Source organism: Atractosteus spatula, chromosome 5 (genome assembly GCF_055471065.1).
Source record: "Atractosteus spatula isolate fAtrSpa1 chromosome 5, fAtrSpa1.hap1, whole genome shotgun sequence".
NCBI lineage: Eukaryota > Metazoa > Chordata > Actinopteri > Semionotiformes > Lepisosteidae > Atractosteus > Atractosteus spatula.
In genome coordinates, this window is record NC_142710.1 from 65418066 (window position 1) to 65444729 (window position 26664).

The window sequence follows — 26664 nt, forward strand, 5'->3', positions numbered from 1 at the left end:
TCTCAGGTCTGTGCAGACTATCGGGTCAGTGTACTGCGCTGGCTGTATCGGGTCAGTGAACTGCGCAGGCTGTATAAAAAAGCTGGTAAGACCCGGGTCCGAGCCCATGCAGTGAGGCACGAACTAGGGTGGGAGCAGCGAGGGCACCAGCCCTAGAACCCGAATCCGTTACAATAACAAGAGGACAGACAATGAAATGTGGGCTATTTCGAAGTCGCAAATGTGAGATATGAAGTCGCAATTCTGAGATACCAGAGCGCGTTTTTTTTTTTTTTACTCCCTGGCGGAAACGGGTTTCCATCCCAATTGCGATCGTGTAACAAAAAACTCACAAAATGACCGCTCGTAGAAACATGCAACACCGCAGCCGCGCTCAGCTGGTGCGCCGCCGACCCTCGCGTGATCGGATCTGTGACTGGCGATGCCTGAGACGCCCCTGACCGACAGCGGCGCCTCCCCTCGGCGGAATCACTGCGGTAAAACGTTCGTGGCGCCATCTAACGGCACGAATAATTATTTTTGACCGTTTAAAACTGGGGCCGTGGTTTGCACACAGGTGCCTTAGAAGAGCAGGCTCCCACCCTCTCCACTGTCTGGGTAGATAACAAATGACACCTCACCGGAGCAGCACGCTGGCGTGGGGGCCAACATCGCGGCCTCACAGCGCTGGGGCCCTGGTTTCAACTCCAGACCTGGGGTGCTGTCTGTGTGGAGTCTGCATGTTCTCACCAGGTGCGCGTGGGTTTCCTCTGGGGGGGTTCCTCCCACACTCCAAAGACGTGCTCGTGGGTAATTTGTCTTCTGGCGCGAGTGCGTGCATGTTGGTGTCTCTTTGCCCTGGAACGGACTTTAGTCTCGTCCAGAGTGTACCCCACCCTGTGCCCAGGGCTTCCTGGGATAGGCTCTGGCTCCCCCGCGACCCTTAATTGGATGAAGTGGACAGGTAACGGACTGACCAGCAGAGTGCTATGCCTGCAGCTAGCTCAGTGCTCACCTGGCCAGAGCACTGCCCTGCAGACACGGAGCCAGGTGTTGCACTGGTAAGGGCAGATAACAGCACAGGAGAGATGAAAGACCAGCCTGGAGCAGTGGGCAGGGATCTGGACCTGGAAGGGGTGGGTTTGCAGGTTCAGATCCCAGGTGAGGCACAGCTGCTGTATCCTTGAGCAAAGGTCTGCACCTGGATTGTTCCAGGATAACACCCAGCTGTATAAATGGGAGCACATGCTAGCTATGTTGGATGAGAGTCTCAGACAAAAAGATTCCTACTACAATGTTTCTGTGTTCCTCAGCTAAATGTTGCACGTCTGTTGCTTATCTGTAGGAGGGGGCCTTCAAGGACAGAGAGCAAACAGCTCCCTCAGGAAACAGGAAACCAGAAAACTCAGGACACAATCAGCCTTGAGAACAGTTCAGAATGTCATTTTTATTAGTTCTGCAGTTTTCCAGTTAACTTCACAATTGTCTGTGATTTTGACATTTTCTTATCGGGAGCATTGAATTATTTATCAGTACTGATCATTTAATTTGGAATCTGCAAACCACGCTTCGTTAATGTACATAATCGCCACTTTTTGCATTTGTAAAACGTGACAAGTGGGGAAAAAATAAGTGAAAATAGCATCAGATGATATTATACAACTACATTAGTACATAACTATTACAAAACACAATGTATTACAGTACTAGCTGGTGGAAACTGCAGTAAACTGACCTGGGGTGGAGTGACTCAGCAGAGGTACACAGAGTTATGTTCTGCTGGATGGTTTGCAAAACTCAGGCGTGCTCGCGTGCGCGTCCACAGACGCCCCCTGGCGGACACACGTTGCTACAGCCTTCGTGGGTTTCTGCAGGTCGGGCAGTGTCCTGGAGTGTCCGTGTGGGCGGGTCGGCCTGCCTCTCGCATGCGGGGTTGGGCGCACCCTCCTCCCGCTGCGCTAGAGCCGGGTGACCTCCAGGACCTGGGACCCAGCAGAGAGCGAGTGAGACTCGAGTGGACAGACGGGATGAGGAGGGTGGGCGAGCTGTCTCTGAGTCACGATTCTCCGTGATGGATGCACTTTTTACCTAGGGACTAACAGATGATGGAGCGCAGGATTTCTCACTGTGGACAGAGCGCCTGCAGTGGACAGTGTCTCAGTGTGGACACATGCCTCACAGTGGACAGTGTCTCAGGCTGGACAGAGCGTCTTGCTGTGGACAGTGACTCAGGGTGGACAGAGTGTCTCGCTGTGGACAGTGTCTCAGAGTGGAGACGTGCCTCACAGTGGACAGTGTCTCAGGGTGGACATATAGCTTCACAGTGGACAGTGACTCAGGGTGGACAGAGTGTTTCACTGTGGACAGTGTCTCAGGGTGGACACACAGCTTCACAGTGGACAGTGACTCAGGGTGGACAGAGTGTCTCACTGTGGACAGTGTCGGAGGCTGGAGGCTGGACAGAGCGCCTCAGTGTGGCACAGGGATTCGCAGGCTCACCTCACTGTTTGCAGGGGTCTCGGGGTCCCCTCTGTGGCTCAGGCAGTACAGCACGGCGTCGTGCACGGAGCTGAAGAGCCGGGCCTTCGTGATGCTCTGTGTGAAGAAGTCTCCACGCTCCAGCTGCTCCAGCACACAGGCTGAGGACACAGACACAGTGAGAGACTGCACTGCACTGAGCTCACACTGCCTGTCAGCTCTCACACACACACAGCGTGAGAGACTGCACTGCACTGAGCTCACACTGCCTGTCAGCTCTCACACACACACACAGCGTGAGAGACTGCACTGCACTGAGCTCACACTGCCTGTCAGCTCTCACACACACACACAGACACAGTGAGAGACTGCACTGCACTGAGCTCACACTGCCTGTCAGCTCTCACACACACACAGCGTGAGAGACTGCACTGCACTGAGCTCACACTGCCTGTCAGCTCTCACACACACACAGCGTGAGAGACTGCACTGCACTGAGCTCACACTGCCTGTCAGCTCTCACACACACACACAGCGTGAGAGACTGCACTGCACTGACCGCTGCTTTCCTTTCTAAGGAAAGGGGAAGACATTACCATCCATTCCTACACCAGGGATTGAGAAGGCAGGCTGATACAGAAGGAAAACAGATAACAGATAAATACTCATGAATATCGAAGAATAGGAACCTGAAACTCCTGCTCAACGGAGAGACTGTAATGACCAAATCCTGCCACTAGTTGCCGCCAAAGCCCTCAATAGACAACTCCCCAGCTGAGTGCAAGCTAATTATTCTTATTTTAATTGGCTAAGATGTTAAAATGCACATTCTCACGTGGTGATCATTAGTGGGTGGTCAAAGGATGAAATGGGCTCACAGGGTGTTAATGGTGATTTAGGATTCTTTGTATTTTTAAGACCCACTGCTAGCCCTTGAATTACTGTAGGCTGGAGGCTGTAACTGCAGCAGACACTTCAGGCGAAAAGCAGGGAACTGGCCAAACTGCTGACTGTTCAGTGTCTGTCTACACACTGACTCGGAGAATCGGGATGCGGCTGATTTTAAGTCTTGGAATTACCCAGGAAGCACTGCTTCTCGATGACGGGACAGGTACAGAGAACGCATCAGACACCAAACCATTAAAAAGTACTGCACAGTGTGTAAAAAAACTGAGATAATGATGGCGGTGTGCTACAGCATTTAAAAATAACTACTGAAAAATTGGAATGTTGCATATGGCTCTGAAACGGTAGGTTTAACACTGTTGAAAAGGAATATTTTACCAGGTCTCAGGATCTGAGACCCAGCAGAGTCTGGGTAGCTGTCCTGAAGATATGTGTTTGTACAGTGGTTTCTAAAACCCTGTGGTTCTGACAGGATCGTCCCGCTGGCGTGCATCAGCTGAAGAAGACTATGCCGAAGAGCCGGGCGGTGTGATCGTGCGGCGCAGGTGAAAACCTTGCTTTCGAACGGACAGGGACTCACTCTGACAGCTGGAGAGGAGGACCTGCACTCCCACCTGGTCGTGATCGCGGACGATCTGACAGGGCAGAGACGGAGAGAGGGTGAGGGCTGCTTGCCCGCTGTAGACCAAAGACAGACGCTTACCAGGACCCACACGTGGGGGGAGGGGGGGGGACCCTGACACACAGGTGAGGAATGAGACAGGAAGAACACAGACATGGAGGGGGGGAGACTCAGTACAGGGGGGTGAGAGAGGACGGGGGACTTGGTACAGGGCGGTGAGAGAGGAGAGGGGGGGGGACTTGGTACAGGGGTATGGGGGGGGAGAGAGGAGGGGGACAGGAAGAGGTCACCACTGCCAGGGCCTGACGTTTCTCAGAGTCTTCACGCCGGTCGTGTCCAGGAAGTTGACGGGGCTGAGGTCCAGGATGACGGCCCGGGGGAGTGATGGCGAGGCAGCGGGTCCCGACTCCACTCCGGCCCAGTCCCCGTTCACAGGGCTCTCTGGCGCCCCCTTCTGGGCAGGGCAGCAACAGCACAGCGTCAGACAGGCTTCGGTCTTGCTCAGTCTAACTCCCGGGGTCTGACCTGCTGAGACCCCCTGGACAGAAACCTGTAACTGTTCAGTTCCAGTTCTCCAGAAAATAAACATGAGCTCTGGGGGCTCCAGAGTTACACATTAATAACACCGTTGTAATAACAATATGGATGTGTAATAACAGTTCAGGTGGGGAGCTGCGTCAGCATGCGTAGGCTGCAAAGGAACAAGTAATAGGTTTATTCCAGGCTGAAAAAAGAGAACACAACGTTTCGGCCGTGGAGCCTTCTTGACACCTGAAGAAGGCTCCACAGCCGAAACGTTGCGTTATCTTTTTTCAGCCTGGAATAAACCTATTACTTGTTCCTGTATAATAACAGTGTTATTACACGTGTGGTTACCACAGCACTCGTGTTCTATGTGCAGTTCTCTGTACCTCATGCCTCTGGCACTGCTCTCTCGGCAGCACATCCCCATCACAGCGGCCGGCTCTAGCCGGGGTAGCTGTGAGGGTGATGTGGCGAGCGACAGTGCTGTTCCCGTCAGGGCTGGACGAGGTGTTCCCTACCGCCTGCGGGGCTCTCCTGCGCCGTCTGGCCTCCAGCTGCCGCCTGCGGGTCAGGATCTGTCCGACGTCGATCCCGCTCTGAGAAAACGAGGCGCGGCGGCGGTCAGGGCGCGGTGTTTGGAGCTGGGGGGGGGGGGGGGCTGCGGGCGGGACCCTCACCTTGCTGGCCAGGGCCTGGCTGTAGAGCTCGGCGTTGGCGAAGTAGAGTGTGGCCGAGGAGCGGAAGATGACGACACCTGGAATCTCCTTCACCTGGGAAGAGACGGAGACAGAGGGACAGAGGAGCATCTGACGTCTTTCCAGCTCACAGGGACAGCGTGTCTCCATCTGCTGCAGCAAGAGTGGCAGTGTGGCTCAGTGTGTAATGACAGTGTAGCAGTGTGTCTCAGTGTGTAGCAGTGTGGCTCAGTGTGTAATGACAGTGTAGCAGTGTGTCTCAGTGTGTAGCAGTGTGGCTCAGTGTGTAATGACAGTGTAGCAGTGTGTCTCAGTGTGTAGCAGTGTGACTCATTGTGTGGCTCTGAGAAGAGTCTGGTGGGTAGAAGTGTCTGTATTTCAGCTGTCTGTCTGGGTTTGGTCTGAAGGGTACCTCTCTGTACTCCTCCACAGGCCTGTAGTGATCCGTGCCCGGGACCTGTCCCAGCAGGGAGTACCGGGGCCTGGGGACACATGGGAGAGCCGTCAGGGGGACGGAGGGTCAAGGGGTCGAGGGCAGGAGGACAAGAGCGTGACTGACCGCTGTGTCCTGAAGATGACGGTCAGCAGGGCGAAGGCGATGGAGGCGGCCAGTCCCAGGTCCGGGTTCAGCAGCAGCGTGCAGATCAGGGTCACGACCCACACCAGCTGCAGGGGCAGAGGGGAAAGGTCGAGGGTCAAGGCTGGTGAATGGCAAGCCACCTGGTGTCCATTTAGAATCGACCTTTGTGGAATTCTCTTGAACACCTGTGATAGCCTACTGTGATCCCACTTTTAAAGGCGCCATATAAAATAAAGTTTATTATTATATTTATTGTTTAAGTGCCTCAAGAGGATGCTCAAGAGCATGAAAAAGCACTACAGTAAAGAGAAGTGGGTTAGTGATGATAGCTGAGTATATACAGTATATAGTACCCTCCTCCCAGTCCAAGTCTCTGCCTCTCCCAATACTCTGTTTTACTTTCCCTCTTGGGGAACCCCAGTCCTCTTTCCCTCTCGGGGTACCCCAGTCCTCTTTCCCCCTTGGTGTACCCCGGTGTGCTTTCCCCCTCGGTACCCCAGCCTGTATCTCGCTCTCACCATGTCCACCCTGTTGGTCCTCCACAGCGTGCGCAGGTCCAGGAACTGCTTCATCATCCCATGCAGGTTGACGAAGACGATGGCTGCCAACACAGCCTGAGAGAGGGGAGGAAGGGAGCAGAGGTCTGTTAGCGCCGCCCGGCCTGTTTGATCCAGACATGCGTGGGGTTACTTTCACGCTTCCATCTCAAGAAACAGCTGGGTGTGATTCTCCATTCAGAACGGAAGGCACTCGTTTCCACAACAAGTCACTCAGACACCAGTTAGGCTCAGATCAGCGGGCTACCTGCTACAGTCCATTCCAGTGCTGCAGGGCAGTTCATTAAGAAAGTCCTAAGAGAGACTTGTCCTGTGGAAGGAGCCCCATGAGACAATCCTGTGAGACAGTCCATACCTTGGGCAGCTGCTGGAAGAGCTCCCCCACCTTCAGCAGGATGACCAGAATGACCAGGGCTGAGACGGCACCAGCCATCTGCACAGAGAGAGAGGGGGTGAGGACAGAGAGAGAGAAGGAGATAAAGAGGGAGAAGAGATGGGGTACAGAGAGGGGGGAGGGAGAGAGAGAAGGAGATAAAGAGGGAGAAGGAGAGCTGGGGTACAGAGAGAGGGGGGGGGGGAGAGAGAGAAGGAGATAAAGAGGGAGAAGGAGAGCTGGGGTACAGAGAGAGGGGGGGGGAGGGAGAGAGAGAAGGAGATAAAGAGGGAGAAGGAGAGCTGGGGTACAGAGAGAGGGGGGGGGAGGGAGAGAGAGAAGGAGATAAAGAGGGAGAAGGAGAGCTGGGGTACAGAGAGAGAGGGGGGGACAGGGCTGTACCTGTGTCTTGCCCCCAGTGCTCTCCTGGACCAGACTCCTGGACATGGAGCAGCTGACGGCGAAACACTGGAACAGCCCCCCGACCGCGTTACTGAGGCCCAGCGCCAGCAGCTCCTGCAGCGGGGAGAGACCACGGGGCTCACTGAAGGGGGAAGAGGGGGTGCTGTGGCACCCCAGACACAGACACCCCCCGACCCCGACCCCGCACACACACGCGCGTCTCGCAGACCTGGTTGCTGTCGACTCTGTAGCCGTACTTGAGGGCGAACAGCCTCCCCATCGAGATGGCCATCCCGTAGCCCACCACAGCCATGGCGAAAGTGTCTCCGAGCACGTCGCCGAACAGGGAGACGGAGGGCGCCGCCGGGGCCAGCAGGCTGACAGCGGGGGCAAGAGGAGACAAGTTAGGGGCTCAGGAGAGGGAGCAACTGAGGTCGGCCCAGGGGTGCAGGCGTGTCCACCCTGTGTCAGCGCAGACACGTCGGTCCCAGATCAAGAGAAGGCAGCCCCAGTCCGTGGTATGTTCTTGTTTCTCTGGGGACTGGAAAGCAGGAGCAGACCAGGCCCTTCCTTCGGTGTGCGCAGCATGCCAACGCGAAGGGCAGTGGGTGTCTGTGGCCTCACAGGCGGGATGGGTGTCGGTGGGGCACGATCCGGACTTGCGGCCTCGCCGAAGGCAGCAGCAAACCCGGCTAATGTGTCCCTTCGGGCAGCCTCAAGGGTTTGTGTGGTGTGTGTAACACACCCACCGACGGGAAGCACGACTCGAGCAGGAGGACAGGGGCTGCTGTGCTGCGGGGACAGATGTCGTGTCTTGTGAGAAGACCAGCCAGCAGGCCCCCAGGACGTCTGTGAACGCCACCACGTGTTCCAGCTGTAAGCACTGCTGGGGTGCACTGACCCACTGCTACAGGTGTTCTGTAATACACTGATGGTGGTGCAGCGGTCAGGAATGCTACCTTGCAGTGCTGGGGCCCTGGCTTCAATTCCTGGGGTGCTGTCTGCTCGGAGTTTGCGTGTTCTTCCCGTGTTCGAATGGGTTTCCTCCGGGTGCTCCGGGTTCCTCCCACAGTCCAAAGACATGCTAGTGGGTTAATTGTCTTCTGGGAAAGTTGGCCCTGGTGTGAGTGTGTCTGTGTGTGTGTTTAGGCTCCAGCTGCCCAGCGATCTTGTATTGGATAAAACTTTTAGAAAATGGATGAATGGACGCACTATTTTGGTAGGGTAGTGTATAGTTCCTAAACATATATAGATCGCTGAAAACTATAAAGTCTGTTTAAGAGAAAACCGAATAAAGAGCTCACAGCAATGACCCCCTGACCCTTGACCTTACCCAGAAGGAATAAGGCCGACCACCTCTATGCCATAATTCCTCTCCAGGCGGACCTGGGAGGATATCACTGTAGCAACGACTATCTGAGGAATGGAGAGAGAAAATTTAAGCACATACAGATATCCGTTATGTTTGCAGTCTTGTATTTTCTCAGGCAATTGATTCCAAAGGTGAACCAATAGTTCTAAACCTTTCATATCATACACACTAACACATAGCCAGCAGGTTTATCTTCAAGATATACTACAAAGCACTCTTTATTAAAACACAATGCTGTCTGTATCATTACTCGGAGTGGATACAGTCCATATCTTTCCTGGTATAACTCACTTTTCTGTGATGCACCACTAGGTGTCACTACTAGACAGCAAAAGAAAGAGGTGTTGGGCTACTTCCATGAGGTCCCAGCAGAAGAAGGCAGTGAGACGCTCAGATGATAATATCATTTTATCGCTCAAATATTTACAGATTATTACTGCTTTGGCAGTAATTCAATGCCAGTACAGCTCGATGACATTGAAGTAAAGATAACAAGAAGGAGAGTGACCAGGTCTTACCGTGATAAGCTCTATCGGAATGGGCAGGGGCAGCTTGTGGCTGAATGCAGCACTGAGCTCCTTTGATGTGACCAGAACCACCAGAGACACCACACTGACCACCAGGGTGCCCAGGTTGGTCCCGGGCAGCAAACGGCAAACATCTATCAGTGTCTGGAGAGAGGGAGGGGGCAGGAGAAGGAGAGAGAGAGAGAGAAAGAAAGGTCAGTCAGGAATAAGAAAGGGAGAGAACTCTGCGACTGAAGACATTACTCCAGCAGAGAGAGAGTACTGATACTCACATACACCAGGGTGAGAGAGAGAGAGTGAGGAAGAGACTGAAGACATTACTCCAGCAGAGAGAGAGAGTACTGATACTCACATACACCAGGGTGAGAGAGAGAGAGTGAGGAAGAGACTGAAGACATTACTCCAGCAGAGAGAGAGAGTACTGATACTCACATACACCAGGGCTAGAGGGCCGCTGTGCCGTTTGGGGTGGATGCCGAAGGTGTACTTGAGCTGGGAGGTGATCACATGAAGAGCAGCAGCTGTGGTGTACCCCCTGACCAGGGGCTCGGACAGGTAGGTCACCACGAAGCCGAACCGCACCAGACCCAGAACCACCTGCACAGAGGGATGGGTGGCAGATAGCTTTCAGACAGAACACAGCCCTTCTCATCCTGTGTGTGACCACAGGTGGACAGAACTGACATTGTATTACAGCACAGAGTCTGGAGAGAGTTAGTGGCATGAAGAAACTCAGGAACAAATTAGAGTTTCTTTTCTGTCTCTAAATACAGTCCATTCAAAATCCAACATTAGGCTTAAGTAAAATATACTGTACATATTCTTTTGATTTCTTCACCTACACTATTTCTAGCTTATTTTGCTACCTTCAGCAAATCAGGAGCACAATTCTGCTCAGGAGCAGAAAGCTTTAAAACCCTCTGTGTAAACATTTTCTATTCTGTTGGCGTAGACAGAGAGACAGCAATGTAAGGAGCTTTCAGAACAGTATTTGTAATGACTCTTCATGATGTATATTGCTTATTATAACAAATAAAACTCAGTCAAATGTGTTTGATTCAGACTAAATTTCACTATAATACTAGGATCTATCATTTTTGCTTTATGCTGTTGAGTGATATAGGAGGCCGCTACCTACAGTAACATACTGCTTTGATATGAGAACCAAGAGGAGCCAGCAAGCCAGACAGACTTAACAAGACAAAAACACTGATAATAGTCTAAATGACAGGGGGTCATTCAGTCCGTCCAGCTCATTTGCTATTTATTAGCTAACAGATCTGAGGATTGGTCTCACCCAGCAGTTTCTTGAAAGAAGCCGGGGTATCGGCTTCAACAGCATGGCTGTCCAGCTTGTTCCACACTCCCACCACCTTGTGTGTAAAGCAATGCCTCCCATTTTTAAACGCCCAGTTTTGCACCTGTGTTCTCTGGTTCACGTGTCACTGCTGGTTCGGAAAAAGCCCGCTGGGCTGACTATCTGTCTTGCATGTTGAGGAGCGCATACAGCACCTGGAAGACTCCGGAAAGGATGGTGACGGCCGCAGCCACCCTGACCCTCTCGGCGTCCCGGGCCGCTACGTCAATCACCATCCCGCTGGTCATGTTGTCGAACACCCGGAAGTGATCGTCCGGAGCAAGGCGCTCCGTCACACTGCCGATCATCACACTCATCACCGCGAACGTGCCTGCAGGAGAGGGAGAAGATTCCACAGGGCAGGAGAGAGCAGGAGAGGGAGGAGATTCCACAGGAGAGGAGAGAGCAGGAGAGGGAGGAGATTCCACAGGGCGGGAGAGAGCAGGAGAGGGAGGAGATTCCACAGGAGAGGAGAGAGCAGGAGAGGGAGGAGATTCCACAGGAGAGGAGAGAGCAGGAGAGGGAGGAGATTCCACAGGAGAGGAGAGAGCAGGAGAGGGAGGAGATTCCACAGGAGAGGAGAGGGCAGGAGAGGGAGGAGATTCCACAGGGCGGGAGAGAGCAGGAGAGGGAGGAGATTCCACAGGGCGGGAGAGAGCAGGAGAGGGAGGAGATTCCACAGGAGAGGAGAGAACAGGAGAGGGAGGAGATTCCACAGGAGAGGAGAGAACAGGAGAGGGAGGAGATTCCACAGGGCGGGAGAGAGCAGGAGAGGGAGGAGATTCCACAGGGCGGGAGAGGGCAGGAGAGGGAGGAGATTCCACAGGAGAGGAGAGAGCAGGAGAGGGAGGAGATTCCACAGGGCGGGAGAGAGCAGGAGAGGGAGGAGATTCCACAGGAGAGGAGGGATGTCAGAGCTAAAGACAGAGAGGGGACAGAGGAAGCAAGAATCCCTGAACTGACATAGAGCCTTAGGAGGGAAATAGTGGAAGAGAAGGAAAGAGATCTGGAAAAGGATAGGGAAAGGAAGAGGGATAAAGTTAGGAACTGGAATAGGGAAAGATAAGGGGACCGGAACTGGGATACGGACAGCTCAGAGTTAGCAACAGGCATAGGGATAGGGACAGAGATACTGTAGGAAGACTAAGGGAGAAGGAAAGGCACTGGCAGGATAGGAGCCAACGGGAGAAAGAGAGTGGGAGAAGACTGGGAGAGAAAGAGGGGACAGAACTGGACTCACCCACGGAGATGTGTCGAGAGGTCCCAAAGACGAAATACACCAGGATGGGGTAGAAGGAGGAGTACAGCCCGAAGACAGGGGGCACTGCAGCCAGGAGAGCATAGGCCATCCCTGCACACAAAGACCCAGACACGGGTGCAGGACAGCTCAGTGCAGAACAAGGCCCACAGATCCAGGTGTTTTCCCTTCCTTCTCATACTGTACAGGTTTTACGGAAGACACTGATGGTCTCAGCCAGTAAATTAGTCAGTGTGTGTAGGGAGTGTCTTGTACAGTGAGTTTGCACAGAGAGTCTCACCCTGCGGCAGGTGCATGATGCCCACGCTGATCCCAGAGACGAGGTCCCCCAGGGCGTAGTCCCTGAAGGAGTAACGGGGCAGCCAGGAGAGGACAGGGACACACCCGAGCACCACGTGCTTCAGCCTGGGGCCTGAGCAGCTGGAGAGAGAGACACAGTGAGACACAGCACTGCAGAGCACAGAGACCAGAGAGACACAGCACTGCAGAGCACAGAGACCAGAGAGACACAGTGAGACACAGCACTCCAGAACACAGAGACCAGAGACACAGTGAGACACAGCACTGCAGAGCACAGAGACCAGAGACACAGCACTGCAGAGCACAGTGCTCAGAGAGACACAGTGAGACACAGCACTGCAGAGCACAGAGACCAGAGACACAGCACTGCAGAGCACAGTGCTCAGAGAGACACAGTGAGACACAGCACTGCAGAGCACAGAGACACAGTGAGACACAGCACTGCAGAGCACAGAGATGAGAGAGAGACTGACATACAATATTATGTTTGTAACCAGTGAGAAATTCCCACAGAGTTCAGGTCAAAGATCAACTTATCTCTATCATTACAGTTTGTGTAAGCACCTTATTTCCAGGACTGCACGTGAAGACTTTCTCTCCCCCCTCCCTATATTTCTTACCTGAGCGAGTCTCTCAGCCTGTGTGCCAGCGGGGCCTGGGGTCCCAGCTCCCTCCGCTGTGCCACCTCCTCCAGGGTCTGCTCGTCCAGCACCCGTCTCTCCACACCGCAGCCCTGGCACCTCTGTCCTGCCAGAGCATGGTCCCTGATCGGGGCTTCCTTGTCTGCTTGTCCCATAGTCTGTCTTGTCTGTTTCTCCTGTACCTCTCTGACCTGCTGTCCTGCAGCTCTGTCACCTGCTGTCCTGTACCTCTCTGACCTGCTGTCCTGTATCTCACTGACCTGCTGTCCTGCAGCTCTGTCACCTGCTGTCCTGTACCTCTCTGACCTGCTGTCCTGTATCTCACTGACCTGCTGTCTTGTACCTCTCCAATCTGCTGTCCTGTATCTCACTGACCTGCTGTCCTGTACCTCTCTGACCTGCTGTCCTGTATCTCACTGACCTACTGTCCTGTACCTCTCTGACCTGCTGTCTTGTACTGTACCTCTCTGACCTGCTGTCCTGTAGCTCACTGACCTGCTCTCTTGTCCTGTACCTCTCTGACCTGCTGTCCTGTAGCTCACTGACCTGCTCTCTTGTCCTGTACCTCTCTGACCTGCTGTCCTGTAGCTCACTGACTTGCCCAGTGGTCATGAAGAAGATCCAGAAAGGGTCCACGCCACCTTGCAGCGTGACAGATGTCTCACAGTCTGACAGTGGATAGCTCTCTCTCAACACGGCCAGGGTCTCCTCCCCTGATGAAAGAGTAACGAACCAGACCCCCCCACTGCAGGCGGTAGAACTGTGACACTTTCTCCGCTCAGACACGTACAGGACGTGCAGAGACCCCTCCCCCTGTGTACTCTGGCACTCAATAAGCCTGGGTAACCCCTCTCCCACTTCACAATTTTTTTTAAGTCCCGTGTTTTTATTAGTAACGGTTCTCTAGTAGCCTGGATTACAGTTTGACCAAAAGAAAAACACAGGGGCCGCACGTTTAGCGGATGCGCCACCCTCTCTCGCTCCACACACTGCTGAAATTTTGCTGAACCTTTGAACTCTGACCCCTGTGCTCTTTCCCCTCAGGCTGCTTCCTCTTTCCCCCCGTGTTTAAAGTGAGCAACCGGAGGAGCAGCACCAACAGCACCTCCCCTCTCGATGGGGCACCCCGTCAGCCCAAGACTCCTTCTCTTCAACCAAGAGCGCTCTCCCAGACCCCGCGGAGCACACAGACTCATACCAGAAGCTCACCCCTTCGTCACAGGCTAACAGCATATTTATTAACGCTTTATTATTGTGGTGAGCAGCGAGGAGCAGGGCAGGGTTAAACACGCAGACGACGGAGTGGTGGAGAAGGAACCTAGAGCAGACATCTCCTGTTGCCCTGTGTCTAAGGGAGGGGGAAAAAAGGACACGATTTAAAAACTTGGTAGTTGAGCACACACAACTGGAGTTGTGCTAGCACTGCACAATATTACTCCACTCCTACCCTGGACTGAGGAGTGGACCACCGCGCGGCCGAAGTGCACTCTGTTTGTTAGTCAGAGCTGGTCAGCCCTGTCCTTGAAATCATCAACTCGCAGTGAACTCCCAGCGGCCGCACTGCAGAAACAGTCCAGTTGATCAATAACTGATGCGGTCCAGTAACGGAGAGCGGACTCTGGAGCAGAGGTTGTTATCATGGTAGAGCTGTTTATAATGATGTTCACTCCCCTCCCCAGCCCTTACGAACATTCCCGACGAAGAATCCTGGTATCACACTGTGTACTGCGGTAATGAAAGCACCGTGTTGCACAACAGTACTACTACCACATGAAACCCTCATTTTCCATTTCTGCACATGGCTTTCTGTCTGCGGCTCTGCAGGGGACTCTTGAGTTTGAAACCCCTGTCTTGCGTGCCTGCAGACAGGTGGACTTAAAAGCAAAAAGCCAAGAGGCTCTTCAGAAGACAGGTCACAGACGAGTGGGGCCTGTAAGGGGCTCTTGCCCTGCGGTCTGTGTGGGTCCTAATGCCCCAGTATAGTGATGAGGACTGCAATGTTCTGTTGGAAAGCCAAGGGCATGACAAGGCACAGACAGGCATCATGGCCATCCACTGCAACCAAGGAAGTCTCCAGTCGTGACGACTACTCGTACCGCTGGACCAAGGCTTCTGAGGTCGAGAGAGTGGCACTGCCCCAGTGCAACAGCCTTCCCACTTCAAAAAGCTCTCCCGCACTGGTTTCTTCCTGCAGCTCATCTTCCAAAGAGATGAGCTGCACGAAGCACAACCGTCATCATTGTACTTAACAACCATCACTCCGAGAGTCTCATCCAGCTGTTTCTCCTTGGCTGTTGGCTTCAACAACATTGCTGGGTAGTTGGTTTCTGGCCTCCACAGCCCTTTGTGTAAACACGTACCTCTTGTTTGCAGGTTTTTAGTTTCCACCTGTGACTTCTGGTTCTTCTGTAATACATCTTCCCTCAGGTAACAGCTCAAATAAATGGGCTACTAGCGACTAAACTGCCCAGATGGGCGAAAGGGTCTGCTCTTGTTTGTAGCTTTTCTTATGTTTCTCTGAAAGGCAAATCAGTCACACACGTACAATATACAGACATATTCATCAGAAGAGCCACACTGTACACACATACACACGCCATCGAGAACGTTATCCGAATTGTGGAAAGAAATTTGCCAAGAAGCTGTCCAGTCACACGCTGGTCAGAAGCTTCCTTGTATCTTCAATACTCACACGATCATCCCCCCTTTCCTTTCTAGTGATCATCCAGTTTTTGTAAGGTTTTTGTTTGTACCTATTCTGCTGTCTGTTTGGTTCCATTTTAAATACTTAATACATAAAAAAGGAGGAAGAAGAGTTTGAACTATCCTGACTGGTGGGGGTCAGAGGTCAGTGCTCAGAGCCAGAGGTCAGAAGTCAGAGGTCAGCGGCCTGAACTGTAGAGGGTCGGTTATTTGTTTCATGTGGGTCACTGGCTGCATCCTGGGGAGACAGACAGAAGACAAAACAAATAACACAAACACCAACAGAAGGACATCCAGGCTGGCCGACAGACTGACTCACCAGTGCAGGGTGCGAGCTCAGGCAGTGTCGTACTGCGTGGTGCACTGAGGGGAAGAGGCGGGACTTGGGAAGGACTTCCTGCAGGAATCCGTGAGACTGCAGTTGAGCGACAAGCAGAGCTAGAGAGACAGGAAGGAAGAGTGAGGGAAGAATCTCACCAGCCTATTTCAGAACTTTCAAAAAAGCTTATTTTATTTTTTAATTAATTGGTAATGTGTCTAAAGTGACTTATCACTTATTTTTAGGCCAATGTTGGCACTGGTTCCTAAGGAGAAATCTGGAGGAAGTGCCTCGCTCAAAATGTTCAGCAGCTGTGTTTCCACCTGCAGTTTGAACCCACGACCCTCACTCTGGAGTTCAGGCTCTGGCCACTATGACACACTGCTGCCCGAGAGTTTGGGTTCAGTAGCATCAGGAAAGAGACAATTGTTACTAACGCAGACAGGCAGCCAGACACACATAGACACCCCGTTCTCCCAGATCCTGCACGATCTGCAAGGACATAAAATAAGCTGTCAGCATCACAGGTGTTTAGACAATAATGTAATATAAACCACCGCACACTGCCTCAGCACTATACAATGCACGTATGTGTGTGTAATACTGTTCAGCTGTGCAGCGTGTGCCTGTGTGGCTGCATGTCTCTCACCCTGCGCAGAGTTTTCACAGTGGCACTGTCCACGATGCTGACAGGGCTGAGGTCCAGGATGAGGCAGTGTGTGCTCAATGCTGCCCCCTGCAGGGCCCGGCCTGATGAACCCAGGTCGTCTCCGCTAGGTGCTGCACATCCATGTTTCCTGAAAACCCCCAGTTTAGCCTGGAACGCGGACCCAGAAAAAGGTGTACTCAGTTCAGGAGTATATAACACCAGATCTCTCACTAGAGTACAGCTACATTCTGTACCTATTCAGTCAGGACAGCACAGAATCCGTACTTGATCTCAGTAAATTATAGGTGTACAGTGCACCCACACTCTCAATGTAGGTGTGCTCTGTCCCTGCTCTCTCAGTATAATACAGGTAATACCTGTCAGTGCACTGCAGTACTGCTGCTGTTAGGGCAAGTGTATTCTCTGCATGTTCAATTAGTGCAGTAGTGTTCTGTGTGTTTTCTGTAGCTGTGCTGCCAGGGCAGGTGTCTGTTCTATTAGAGAGGGTGTGTACCAATGCTGTCAGGGAAGGTCTGTACTGTAGCAGTGCTGTGACTGAAAGTCTATACTGTAACTGAGCTGTCAGAGACGGTCTGTACTGTAGCTGAGCTGTGACTGAAGGTCTATACTGTAGCTGTGCTGTGACTGAAGGTCTGTACTGTAGCTGAGCTGTGACTGAAGGTCTATACTGTAGCAGTGCTGTGACTGAAGGTCTGTACTGTAGCAGGGCTGTGACTGAAGGTCTATACTGTAGCAGTGCTGTGACTGAAGGTCTGTACTGTAGCAGTGCTGTGACTGAAGGTCTATACTGTAGCTGAGCTGTGACTGAAGGTCTATACTGTAGCAGTGCTGTGACTGAAGGTCTGTACTGTAGCAGTGCTGTGACTGAAGGTCTGTACTGTAGCTGAGCTGTGGCTGAAGGTCTGTACTGTAGCAGTGCTGTGACTGAAGGTCTGTACTGTAGCAGTGCTGTGGCTGAAGGTCTGTACTGTAGCAGTGCTGTGACTGAAGGTCTGTACTGTAGCTGAGCTGTGACTGAAGGTCTGTACTGTAGCAGTGCTGTGACTGAAGGTCTATACTGTAGCTGAGCTGTGACTGAAGGTCTGTACTGTAGCTGAGCTGTGACTGAAGGTCTATACTGTAGCAGTGCTGTGACTGAAGGTCTGTACTGTAGCAGTGCTGTGACTGAAGGTCTATACTGTAGCTGAGCTGTGACTGAAGGTCTGTACTGTAGCTGAGCTGTGACTGAAGGTCTGTACTGTAGCAGTTCTGTGACTGAAGGTCTATACTGTAGCAGTGCTGTGACTGAAGGTCTATACTGTAGCTGAGCTGTGACTGAAGGTCTGTACTGTAGCTGAGCTGTGACTGAAGGTCTATACTGTAGCAGTGCTGTGACTGAAGGTCTGTACTGTAGCAGGGCTGTGACTGAAGGTCTATACTGTAGCTGAGCTGTGACTGAAGGTCTATACTGTAGCAGTGCTGTGACTGAAGGTCTGTACTGTAGCAGTGCTGTGACTGAAGGTCTATACTGTAGCAGTGCTGTGACTGAAGGTCTGTACTGTAGCAGGGCTGTGACTGAAGGTCTATACTGTAGCAGTGCTGTGACTGAAGGTCTGTACTGTAGCAGTGCTGTGACTGAAGGTCTATACTGTAGCTGAGCTGTGACTGAAGGTCTATACTGTAGCAGTGCTGTGACTGAAGGTCTGTACTGTAGCAGTGCTGTGACTGAAGGTCTGTACTGTAGCTGAGCTGTGGCTGAAGGTCTGTACTGTAGCAGTGCTGTGACTGAAGGTCTGTACTGTAGCAGTGCTGTGGCTGAAGGTCTGTACTGTAGCAGTGCTGTGACTGAAGGTCTGTACTGTAGCTGAGCTGTGACTGAAGGTCTGTACTGTAGCAGTGCTGTGACTGAAGGTCTATACTGTAGCTGAGCTGTGACTGAAGGTCTGTACTGTAGCTGAGCTGTGACTGAAGGTCTATACTGTAGCAGTGCTGTGACTGAAGGTCTGTACTGTAGCAGTGCTGTGACTGAAGGTCTATACTGTAGCTGAGCTGTGACTGAAGGTCTGTACTGTAGCTGAGCTGTGACTGAAGGTCTGTACTGTAGCAGTTCTGTGACTGAAGGTCTATACTGTAGCAGTGCTGTGACTGAAGGTCTATACTGTAGCTGAGCTGTGACTGAAGGTCTGTACTGTAGCTGAGCTGTGACTGAAGGTCTATACTGTAGCAGTGCTGTGACTGAAGGTCTGTACTGTAGCAGGGCTGTGACTGAAGGTCTATACTGTAGCTGAGCTGTGACTGAAGGTCTATACTGTAGCAGTGCTGTGACTGAAGGTCTGTACTGTAGCAGTGCTGTGACTGAAGGTCTGTACTGTAGCTGAGCTGTGACTGAAGGTCTATACTGTAGCAGTGCTGTGACTGAAGGTCTGTACTGTAGCTGAGCTGTGACTGAAGGTCTATACTGTAGCTGAGCTGTGACTGAAGGTCTATACTGTAGCAGTGCTGTGACTGAAGGTCTATACTGTAGCTGAGCTGTGGCTGAAGGTCTGTACTGTAGCTGAGCTGTGACTGAAGGTCTATACTGTAGCAGTGCTGTGACTGAAGGTCTGTACTGTAGCAGTGCTGTGACTGAAGGTCTGTACTGTAGCTGAGCTGTGACTGAAGGTCTGTACTGTAGCAGTGCTGTGACTGAAGGTCTGTACTGTAGCTGAGCTGTGACTGAAGGTCTATACTGTAGCTGAGCTGTGACTGAAGGTCTATACTGTAGCTGAGCTGTGACTGAAGGTCTATACTGTAGCTGAGCTGTGACTGAAGGTCTGTACTGTAGCAGTGCTGTGACTGAAGGTCTGTACTGTAGCAGTGCTGTGACTGAAGGTCTATACTGTAGCAGTGCTGTGACTGAAGGTCTGTACTGTAGCAGGGCTGTGACTGAAGGTCTATACTGTAGCTGAGCTGTGACTGAAGGTCTATACTGTAGCTGTGCTGTGACTGAAGGTCTATACTGTAGCTGAGCTGTGACTGAAGGTCTATACTGTAGCAGTGCTGTGACTGAAGGTCTATACTGTAGCTGAGCTGTGACTGAAGGTCTGTACTGTAGCAGTGCTGTGACTGAAGGTCTATACTGTAGCTGAGCTGTGACTGAAGGTCTATACTGTAGCAGTGCTGTGACTGAAGGTCTGTACTGTAGCTGAGCTGTGACTGAAGGTCTATACTGTAGCTGAGCTGTGACTGAAGGTCTGTACTGTAGCTGAGCTGTGACTGAAGGTCTGTACTGTAGCAGTGCTGTGACTGAAGGTCTGTACTGTAGCTGAGCTGTGACTGAAGGTCTATACTGTAGCTGAGCTGTGGCTGAAGGTCTGTACTGTAGCAGTGCTGTGGCTGAAGGTCTGTACTGTAGCAGTGCTGTGACTGAAGGTCTGTACTGTAGCAGTGCTGTGACTGAAGGTCTATACTGTAGCTGAGCTGTGACTGAAGGTCTGTACTGTAGCTGAGCTGTGGCTGAAGGTCTGTACTGTAGCTGAGCTGTGACTGAAGGTCTATACTGTAGCTGAGCTGTGGCTGAAGGTCTGTACTGTAGCAGTGCTGTGACTGAAGGTCTGTACTGTAGCAGTGCTGTGACTGAAGGTCTGTACTGTAGCAGTGCTGTGACTGAAGGTCTGTACTGTAGCTGAGCTGTGACTGAAGGTCTATACTGTAGCAGTGCTGTGACTGAAGGTCTGTACTGTAGCAGTGCTGTGACTGAAGGTCTGTACTGTAGCAGTGCTGTGACTGAAGGTCTGTACTGTAGCTGAGCTGTGACTGAAGGTCTATACTGTAGCTGAGTTGTGACTGAAGGTCTGTACTGTAGCAGTGCTGTGACTGAAGGTCTATACTGTAGCTGAGCTGTGACTGAAGGTCTGTACTGTAGCAGTGCTGTGACTGAAGGTCTGTACTGTAGCTGAGCTGTGGCTGAAGGTCTGTACTGTAGCTGAGCTGTGGCTGAAGGTCTGTACTGTAGCAGTGCTGTGACTGAAGGTCTGTACTGTAGCAGTGCTGTGACTGAAGGTCTATACTGTAGCTGAGCTGTGACTGAAGGTCTATGCTGTAGCTGTGCTATAAGGCAAGGTCTAAACTATACCTGTGCTGTCAGGGTGCTGTAGTACAGCTCTGCATTGGCAAAATACAGCGGAGATGAGGAACGGAAGATGGTGATCCCGGGAATCTCCTTTGCCTGGGAAAATAACATTCCAGATCAGTTAAGTCAGAATGGAAGAAGCACGAAAGTCAGTTCCTATTTAAAGCCCACACACACTGGTGGTGTTACCTCAGCATAGCAGTGGATGTCCCGGTAGCAGTCTGTCCCAGGAATCTGTCCCAGGAAGGAATAGTGGGATCTGCACGTGCAGACAAAGACAGAGAAAAAGACACAAACCTTTTCAGATCTACTGTACACACCCGTGAAACAATTTAAACACAATGGGGACTCACAAAATACTTCAAGTATAAACAGTTTACTCTACTTCTCTACTAATCTCTACTTCATTTCTGACAGTTTCGATTGCTCAAGTCTGTGTGAGGAGAAACCAAGTGTGTTGTTTGGAAAATCATTCATTCATGCTGATCAGGATCTTCAGTAACTCGATAACTCAAGCTGACTCAAGGTCGGCCATACGTGTGCAGCCACTGAGAAGAGGGACCATGTGATCCATGGCATTCATCAGTCAGGCCCGACTGCAGGACAGCTGTCTGCTTCAAGCTACATGGCTCAGATTGCAGAAGAAGACTGCTGTGCACTTGTGTGTTTGCATGAATAACAAAAAAGAAACGCAGAGCGAAAGGGCTGGCATCACGCACTCTCCCAGCTGCGGTATCTGAGGAACAACCAGCACACTTCATCTGGACTGGAGAGACCCAGGACTGGAAGACTCGAGCGGTGTCTCACAAGCTCAAGCAAGCTACTCAGGGCTGCTTGGCTGAAGAGGATTACTGTATGAGGGGACCTAGCACAGGTATTCACAATCCTCACAGGCTTTGACAAAGCCAAACCTGTGGACTTCTTCAGAGTCAGCACTGGATTATCACCATGATGGTGCTGCAGCACCACCAGCCCCTCAGCTCTCTCACTGACAATCAGGAGGATCAATATATCAGTTCAGGAGCTGGTTACCCTACAGCACAGTGAAGGAGCATGAAAGGCTGCAGCTTATGAGGCAGGGAATAGGAAGGAGAGAGGGAAGAGACAGACAGAGAGGGACACAGGGGGACAGAGAGCAGAGAGAGGGAGAGAGGGGGACAGAGAGGGACAGAGATAGACAGAGAGGAGAGAGAGTGGAGAGGAGAGAGAGGGACAGAGAGGGATAGGAGAGGGACAGAGAGGCAGACAGAGGCAGAGACAGGAAAGCGTGACTGACCGCTGTGTCCTGAAGATGACGGTCAGCAGGGCGAAGGCGATGGAGGCGGCCAGTCCCAGGTCCAGGTTCAGCAGCAGCGTGCAGATCAGGGTCACGACCCACACCAGCTGCAGGGGCAGAGGGGAAAGGTCAGGGGTCGGCGGGTCAAGGACCAGGGGCCAGGGCAAGCTCTGGGGGTTGTCCAGTGAAGGTGACACTTACGAGGTCCATGCGGTCAGTCTTCCAGAGGGAGACCAGGTCACTGACCTGTCTGAACATCCCCCACAAGTTGACCACGATCACAGAGGCCAGCACTGCCTGCAACACAGGACCACACTGTCAGACATCCCACACTGCTCCTGTGACTCCTGGAAGATACAGCACTCAGACAGTCCCTGTGTCTCCAGTGGACACCGTGACCCATCATCACAAGGCAGCACGCTGGCAACATCAAATCATTTGAGCAGGACAGCCCATTGATACTGTTCTAAGAAATGCCTATGAGATCCTCCAATCCTACCAGACGATCCCGTTAGTCAGTCCCATCTGACAGTCCTAAGGAACAGTGCTGCCAGAAAGTCCTAAGAGACTGTCCTAGGTGTCCTAAGGAAGGAGCCCCATGAGACAATCCTGTGAGACAGTCCATACCTTGGGCAGCTGCTGGAAGAGTTCCCCCACCTTCAGCAGGATGACCAGAATGACCAGGGCTGAGACGGCACCAGCCATCTGCACAGAGAGAGAGGGGGTGAGGACAGAGGGGGGAGGGAGAGAGAGAAGGAGATAAAGAGGGAGAAGGAGAGCTGGGGTACAGAGAGGGGGGGGGGAGAGAGAGAAGGAGATAAAGAGGGAGAAGGAGAGCTGGGGTACAGAGAGAGGGGGGGGAGGGAGAGAGAGAAGGAGATAAAGAGGGAGAAGGAGAGCTGGGGTACAGAGAGAGAGGGGGGGAGGGAGAGAGAGAAGGAGATAAAGAGGGAGAAGGAGAGCTGGGGTACAGAGAGAGGGGGGGGGAGGGAGAGAGAGAAGGAGATAAAGAGGGAGAAGGAGAGCTGGGGTACAGAGAGAGGGGGGGGGAGGGAGAGAGAGAAGGAGATAAAGAGGGAGAAGGAGAGCTGGGGTACAGAGAGAGGGGGGGGGAGGGAGAGAGAGAAGGAGATAAAGAGGGAGAAGGAGAGCTGGGGTACAGAGAGAGAGGGGGGGACAGGGCTGTACCTGTGTCTTGCCCCCAGTGCTCTCCTGGACCAGACTCCTGGACATGGAGCAGCTGACGGCGAAACACTGGAACAGCCCCCCGACCGCGTTACTGAGGCCCAGCGCCAGCAGCTCCTGCAGCGGGGAGAGACCACGGGACTCAGCCTGGCGGGGAGGGAGGCGGCGGGTCCCGTGTTGTGCGTGCATGTGCGCGTGGCTGGGGGCGCTGCCGAGCGCACCGGTCCCCTGCAGGCGGGGGGGCGCACCTGGTTGCTGTCCACGCTGTAGCCGTGCTTCAGGGCGAACATCTTGGCAAAGGAGGCTGTGAAGCCGAACCCCACGACCGCCATGGCGAAGGCTGGGACCAGGAGGCGCAGAGCGAGGGACAGGGGAGGGAGGCAGGGTGCCGAGAGGCTGCGGACAGGGAGAAGAGGCACAGCGTCACCTCCAGGAACTGGGCAGGAGGCAAAAGCCCCGGACCACACCCAGCTGACCGCCGGACTCACCCGCTCGGAATGTCGCCCACGATCTCCACGTTGTACTGCGCGTTCAGGTCCATGTGCACTGACACTGCTGTCACCAGGACTATCTGCAGACACAGAGAGACGCTACCTTTCCATGCTGTGCTGCTCATGTCTGCACTGGCCTCCATCTCTCAGCTCTCAGCTGTCTGCACTGGGCTCCATCTCTCAGCTCTCAGCTGCTCATGTCTGCACTGGGCTCCATCTCTTAGCTCTCAGCTGCTCATGTCTGCACTGGGCTCCATCTCTCAGCTCTCAGCTGTCTGCACTGGGCTCCATCTCTCAGCTCTTAGCTGCTCATGTCTGCACTGGGCTCCATCTCTTAGCTCTCAGCTGCTCATGTCTGCACTGGGCTCCATCTCTCAGCTCTCAGCTGCTCATGTCTGCACTGGGCTCCATCTCTCAGCTCTCAGCTGTCTGCACTGGGCTCCATCTCTCAGCTCTCAGCTGTCTGCACTGGGCTCCATCTCTCAGCTCTCAGCTGTCTGCACTGGGCAGTGTCTCTCTGCACTGGGCAGTGCCTCTCTCCAGTGTGTATCGTGCTTCTCCTGTACTGCACCTCCCTGTGAATGTGCCATGCCTTTCCCCTTCTCCCGCCCTTGTGCTGGGCAGTGTTTTAATGGAGGCCCCGGTGCGGTGTTCCTGTACCATGCCCTCACCCCCTGCCCCGTGGACTGTGCCACCGCCTCACCGTGAGGAGCTCCCAGGGGACGGGCACGGGCAGCCTCGTGCACAGGCAGCGGTTCAACAGCTTCCCCCCGGTCAGCATCATCATGGAGACCGCCGAGACCACAAGCGTACCCACAGACGCCTCAGGCAGATGGGACAAGATGTCAAAAAACGTCTGTGAGAGGGAGACAGACAGACAGGCCTGAAATAGACACACACATGGACACACACTGAGACAGACAGACAGGCCTGACACAGACACACACACAGACAGATACACACAGAGACAGACAGACAATCCTGACTATCAGACTGACACAATCAGAAACAGACAGAGACAGACAGACAGGCCTCACAGTCAGATACACACACAGTCAAATACACACAGAGACAGTCAGACCCCTAGAACCACAGAAAAAAACACATGCTGTATAAACAGACAGACCCCACCAAAATACTGTGTTAAAAAATGTGCACTGATCTAAAACTTAATTAGGTAAGCAATTATTTGCGATCCCCTGCTCCTCTTCCGCCTTCTGGCTCCACACACCTTCATGGCTGCGAAGACCCCGCTGTGCCTGTCCGCTGTGATGCCTGTCAGAAAGCGCAGCTGGTAGATCGTGACGTAGATGGCGGCTGCAGTGGTGTACCCTCGAACCAGGGGCTCTGACAGCCAGCGTGACACTGCGCCCCCACGAAGGGCCCCCAGAGCCACCTGAGACAGAGAGGAGGGTACGAGAGTATAGAGGGAAGCACAGGGGTGAGTGTTAATGAGAGTAGTATAGAATGTGCAGTTCAGTACAACGTCTCTTGACTTGATTATTAACCTGTGTGTGGTTTATCACAGGTGAGCGTATAGAACAGGTGTGCAAAGTTCAGCACAGGTATGTATATACTACAGGTGTGTGTATTGTGTAGGACAGGTGTGTACAGTTCAGCACAGGTATGTGTATAGTACAGTCATGTGTACTGTATAGTACATGTGTGTACATTACAAAACAGATGTTCATACAACACAGTACAGGTGTGCATGCAGTAACAGTATGTGTATATCATACACGTGTGTACTATACAGAATAGTAAAGTTATGTATGTACAGATGTGTGCACAGTACAGGTGTATACAGTATAGGTGTGTGCACAGTACAAATTTGTATGTACCTGGATCACCCCGGACAGGAAGGTCACTGAAGCTGCCACACTCACTCTGCCCATCTGTTGACTGGGCCACTGCATCGCTGCATTAGTCATGTTGCCAGGCAACACTGCATCCAGCATCACATCCCCGGTCACCGTGCCAACCATGATGGCCAGGATGGCAAAGGTGCCTGTGGTGAGACAATCACTGAGCGCTGCAGCTCAACACACACTCAACAGCACAGAGGAAGGGACACTCAGCAGTGCAGCAGACATTGGAACACAAAAGGCAGAAACTCAATACACTCACCCACTGAGACGTGCCGGGACGTCCCGAAGACGCAGTACACCAGCACAGGGTAGAAAGAGGAATACAGCCCGAACACAGGGGGGACTGAGGCCAGGAGAGCATTTGCCATACCTGGAGCCACACAGGGAAAGATAACTGGGAAGTCAGACTCCCTTTCGACAGTGTTCTGATCCATTATGGGTTTTACTAGATGCACTCCCTGATTATCATTCAGCAGACTTGCAGAGGTATAATGTAGGAGATGAAATACTCAAGTAAATATATACTGGTATTCAGAGAGTACATGGAGGCCTTACCAGACTTGCTGGCTTATTCGAACAACTGAGTAATGAGATTTGATATGCACAGAAATGAGACTGCGGGGAATTCATTCAACTTGCAATGCAGTATCTGAGTAAAAGGTGGAGAAATATCAGGCTGGAGACTAGAAATGGCTACTTCCTCTCACCCTGGGGGACATTAATGATGCCCACACTGATCCCGGAGACGAGGTCCCCCAGGGCGTAGTCCCTGAAGGAGTAACGGGGCAGCCAGGAGAGGACAGGGACACACCTGAGCACCACGCGCTTCAGCCTGGGGCCTGAGCAGCTGGAGAGAGAGACACAGTGAGACACAGCACTGCAGAGCACAGAGACCAGAGACACAGTGAGACACAGCACTGCAGAGCACAGAGACACAGTGAGACACAGTGAGACACAGCACTGCAGAGCACAGAGACCAGAGAGACACAGTGAGACACGGTACTGCAGAGCACAGAGACCAGAGACACAGTGAGACACAGCACTGCAGAGCACAGAGCTCAGAGAGACACAGTGAGACACAGCACTGCAGAGCACAGAGACCAGAAACACAGTGAGACATAGCACTGCAGAGCACAGAGACCAGAGAGACACAGTGAGACACAGCACTGCAGAGCACAGAGACCAGAGAGACACAGTGAGACACAGCACTGCAGAGCACAGAGACCAGAGAGAGTGGGACACTTGCTCAATCAATACTGCAGGCACACCAAGTAACAGATGTCAGTCCATCTGTCTTGCTACATGCTGCAATGAGGCAGGAAGTGATGTCACTCACCGGCAGGCTGCCCTGGCTGTGCCCCAAACTGACAGGGGCCTGTTCCCAGCCCAGCGCCCGAGGACATCCAGCTGGGCTTCATCCCGGATGGGCAGGTCCTCCTGCCACCCAGAGCAGCTGGCTTGGTGGGATATGGACTCCATCCTGGGGTCAG

General features: G+C 52.7%; 2 protein-coding genes across 2 annotated transcripts; both read right to left on the minus strand.

Moving 5' to 3' along the window:
• Window positions 1-1927: 1927 nt before the first annotated feature.
• Window positions 1928-12626, minus strand: LOC148835498 (solute carrier family 26 member 6-like). The gene is made up of 19 exons (XM_088916009.1): window positions 12552-12626; window positions 11912-12051; window positions 11614-11724; window positions 10529-10704; window positions 9449-9613; window positions 9008-9160; window positions 8451-8533; window positions 7347-7494; window positions 7118-7231; window positions 6698-6775; window positions 6304-6399; window positions 5765-5871; window positions 5618-5687; window positions 5188-5280; window positions 5029-5106; window positions 4293-4436; window positions 3944-3998; window positions 2479-2618; window positions 1928-1961 (listed from the first exon to the last, which is right to left on the minus strand). Exons 2-19 carry the CDS (start codon window positions 11925-11927, stop codon window positions 1938-1940), a joined length of 1851 nt encoding a protein of 616 aa, XP_088772135.1. The 5' UTR covers window positions 11928-12051; window positions 12552-12626; the 3' UTR covers window positions 1928-1937.
• Window positions 12627-15447: 2821 nt separating this feature from the next.
• Window positions 15448-26653, minus strand: LOC148835499 (solute carrier family 26 member 6-like). The gene is made up of 18 exons (XM_088917012.1): window positions 26511-26653; window positions 25882-26021; window positions 25434-25544; window positions 25148-25314; window positions 24538-24702; window positions 24010-24162; window positions 23304-23386; window positions 23064-23211; window positions 22819-22932; window positions 22258-22335; window positions 21832-21927; window positions 21631-21737; window positions 20544-20613; window positions 20358-20450; window positions 16244-16411; window positions 16032-16086; window positions 15595-15713; window positions 15448-15513 (listed from the first exon to the last, which is right to left on the minus strand). Exons 1-18 carry the CDS (start codon window positions 26651-26653, stop codon window positions 15448-15450), a joined length of 2076 nt encoding a protein of 691 aa, XP_088773138.1.
• Window positions 26654-26664: the final 11 nt, after the last annotated feature.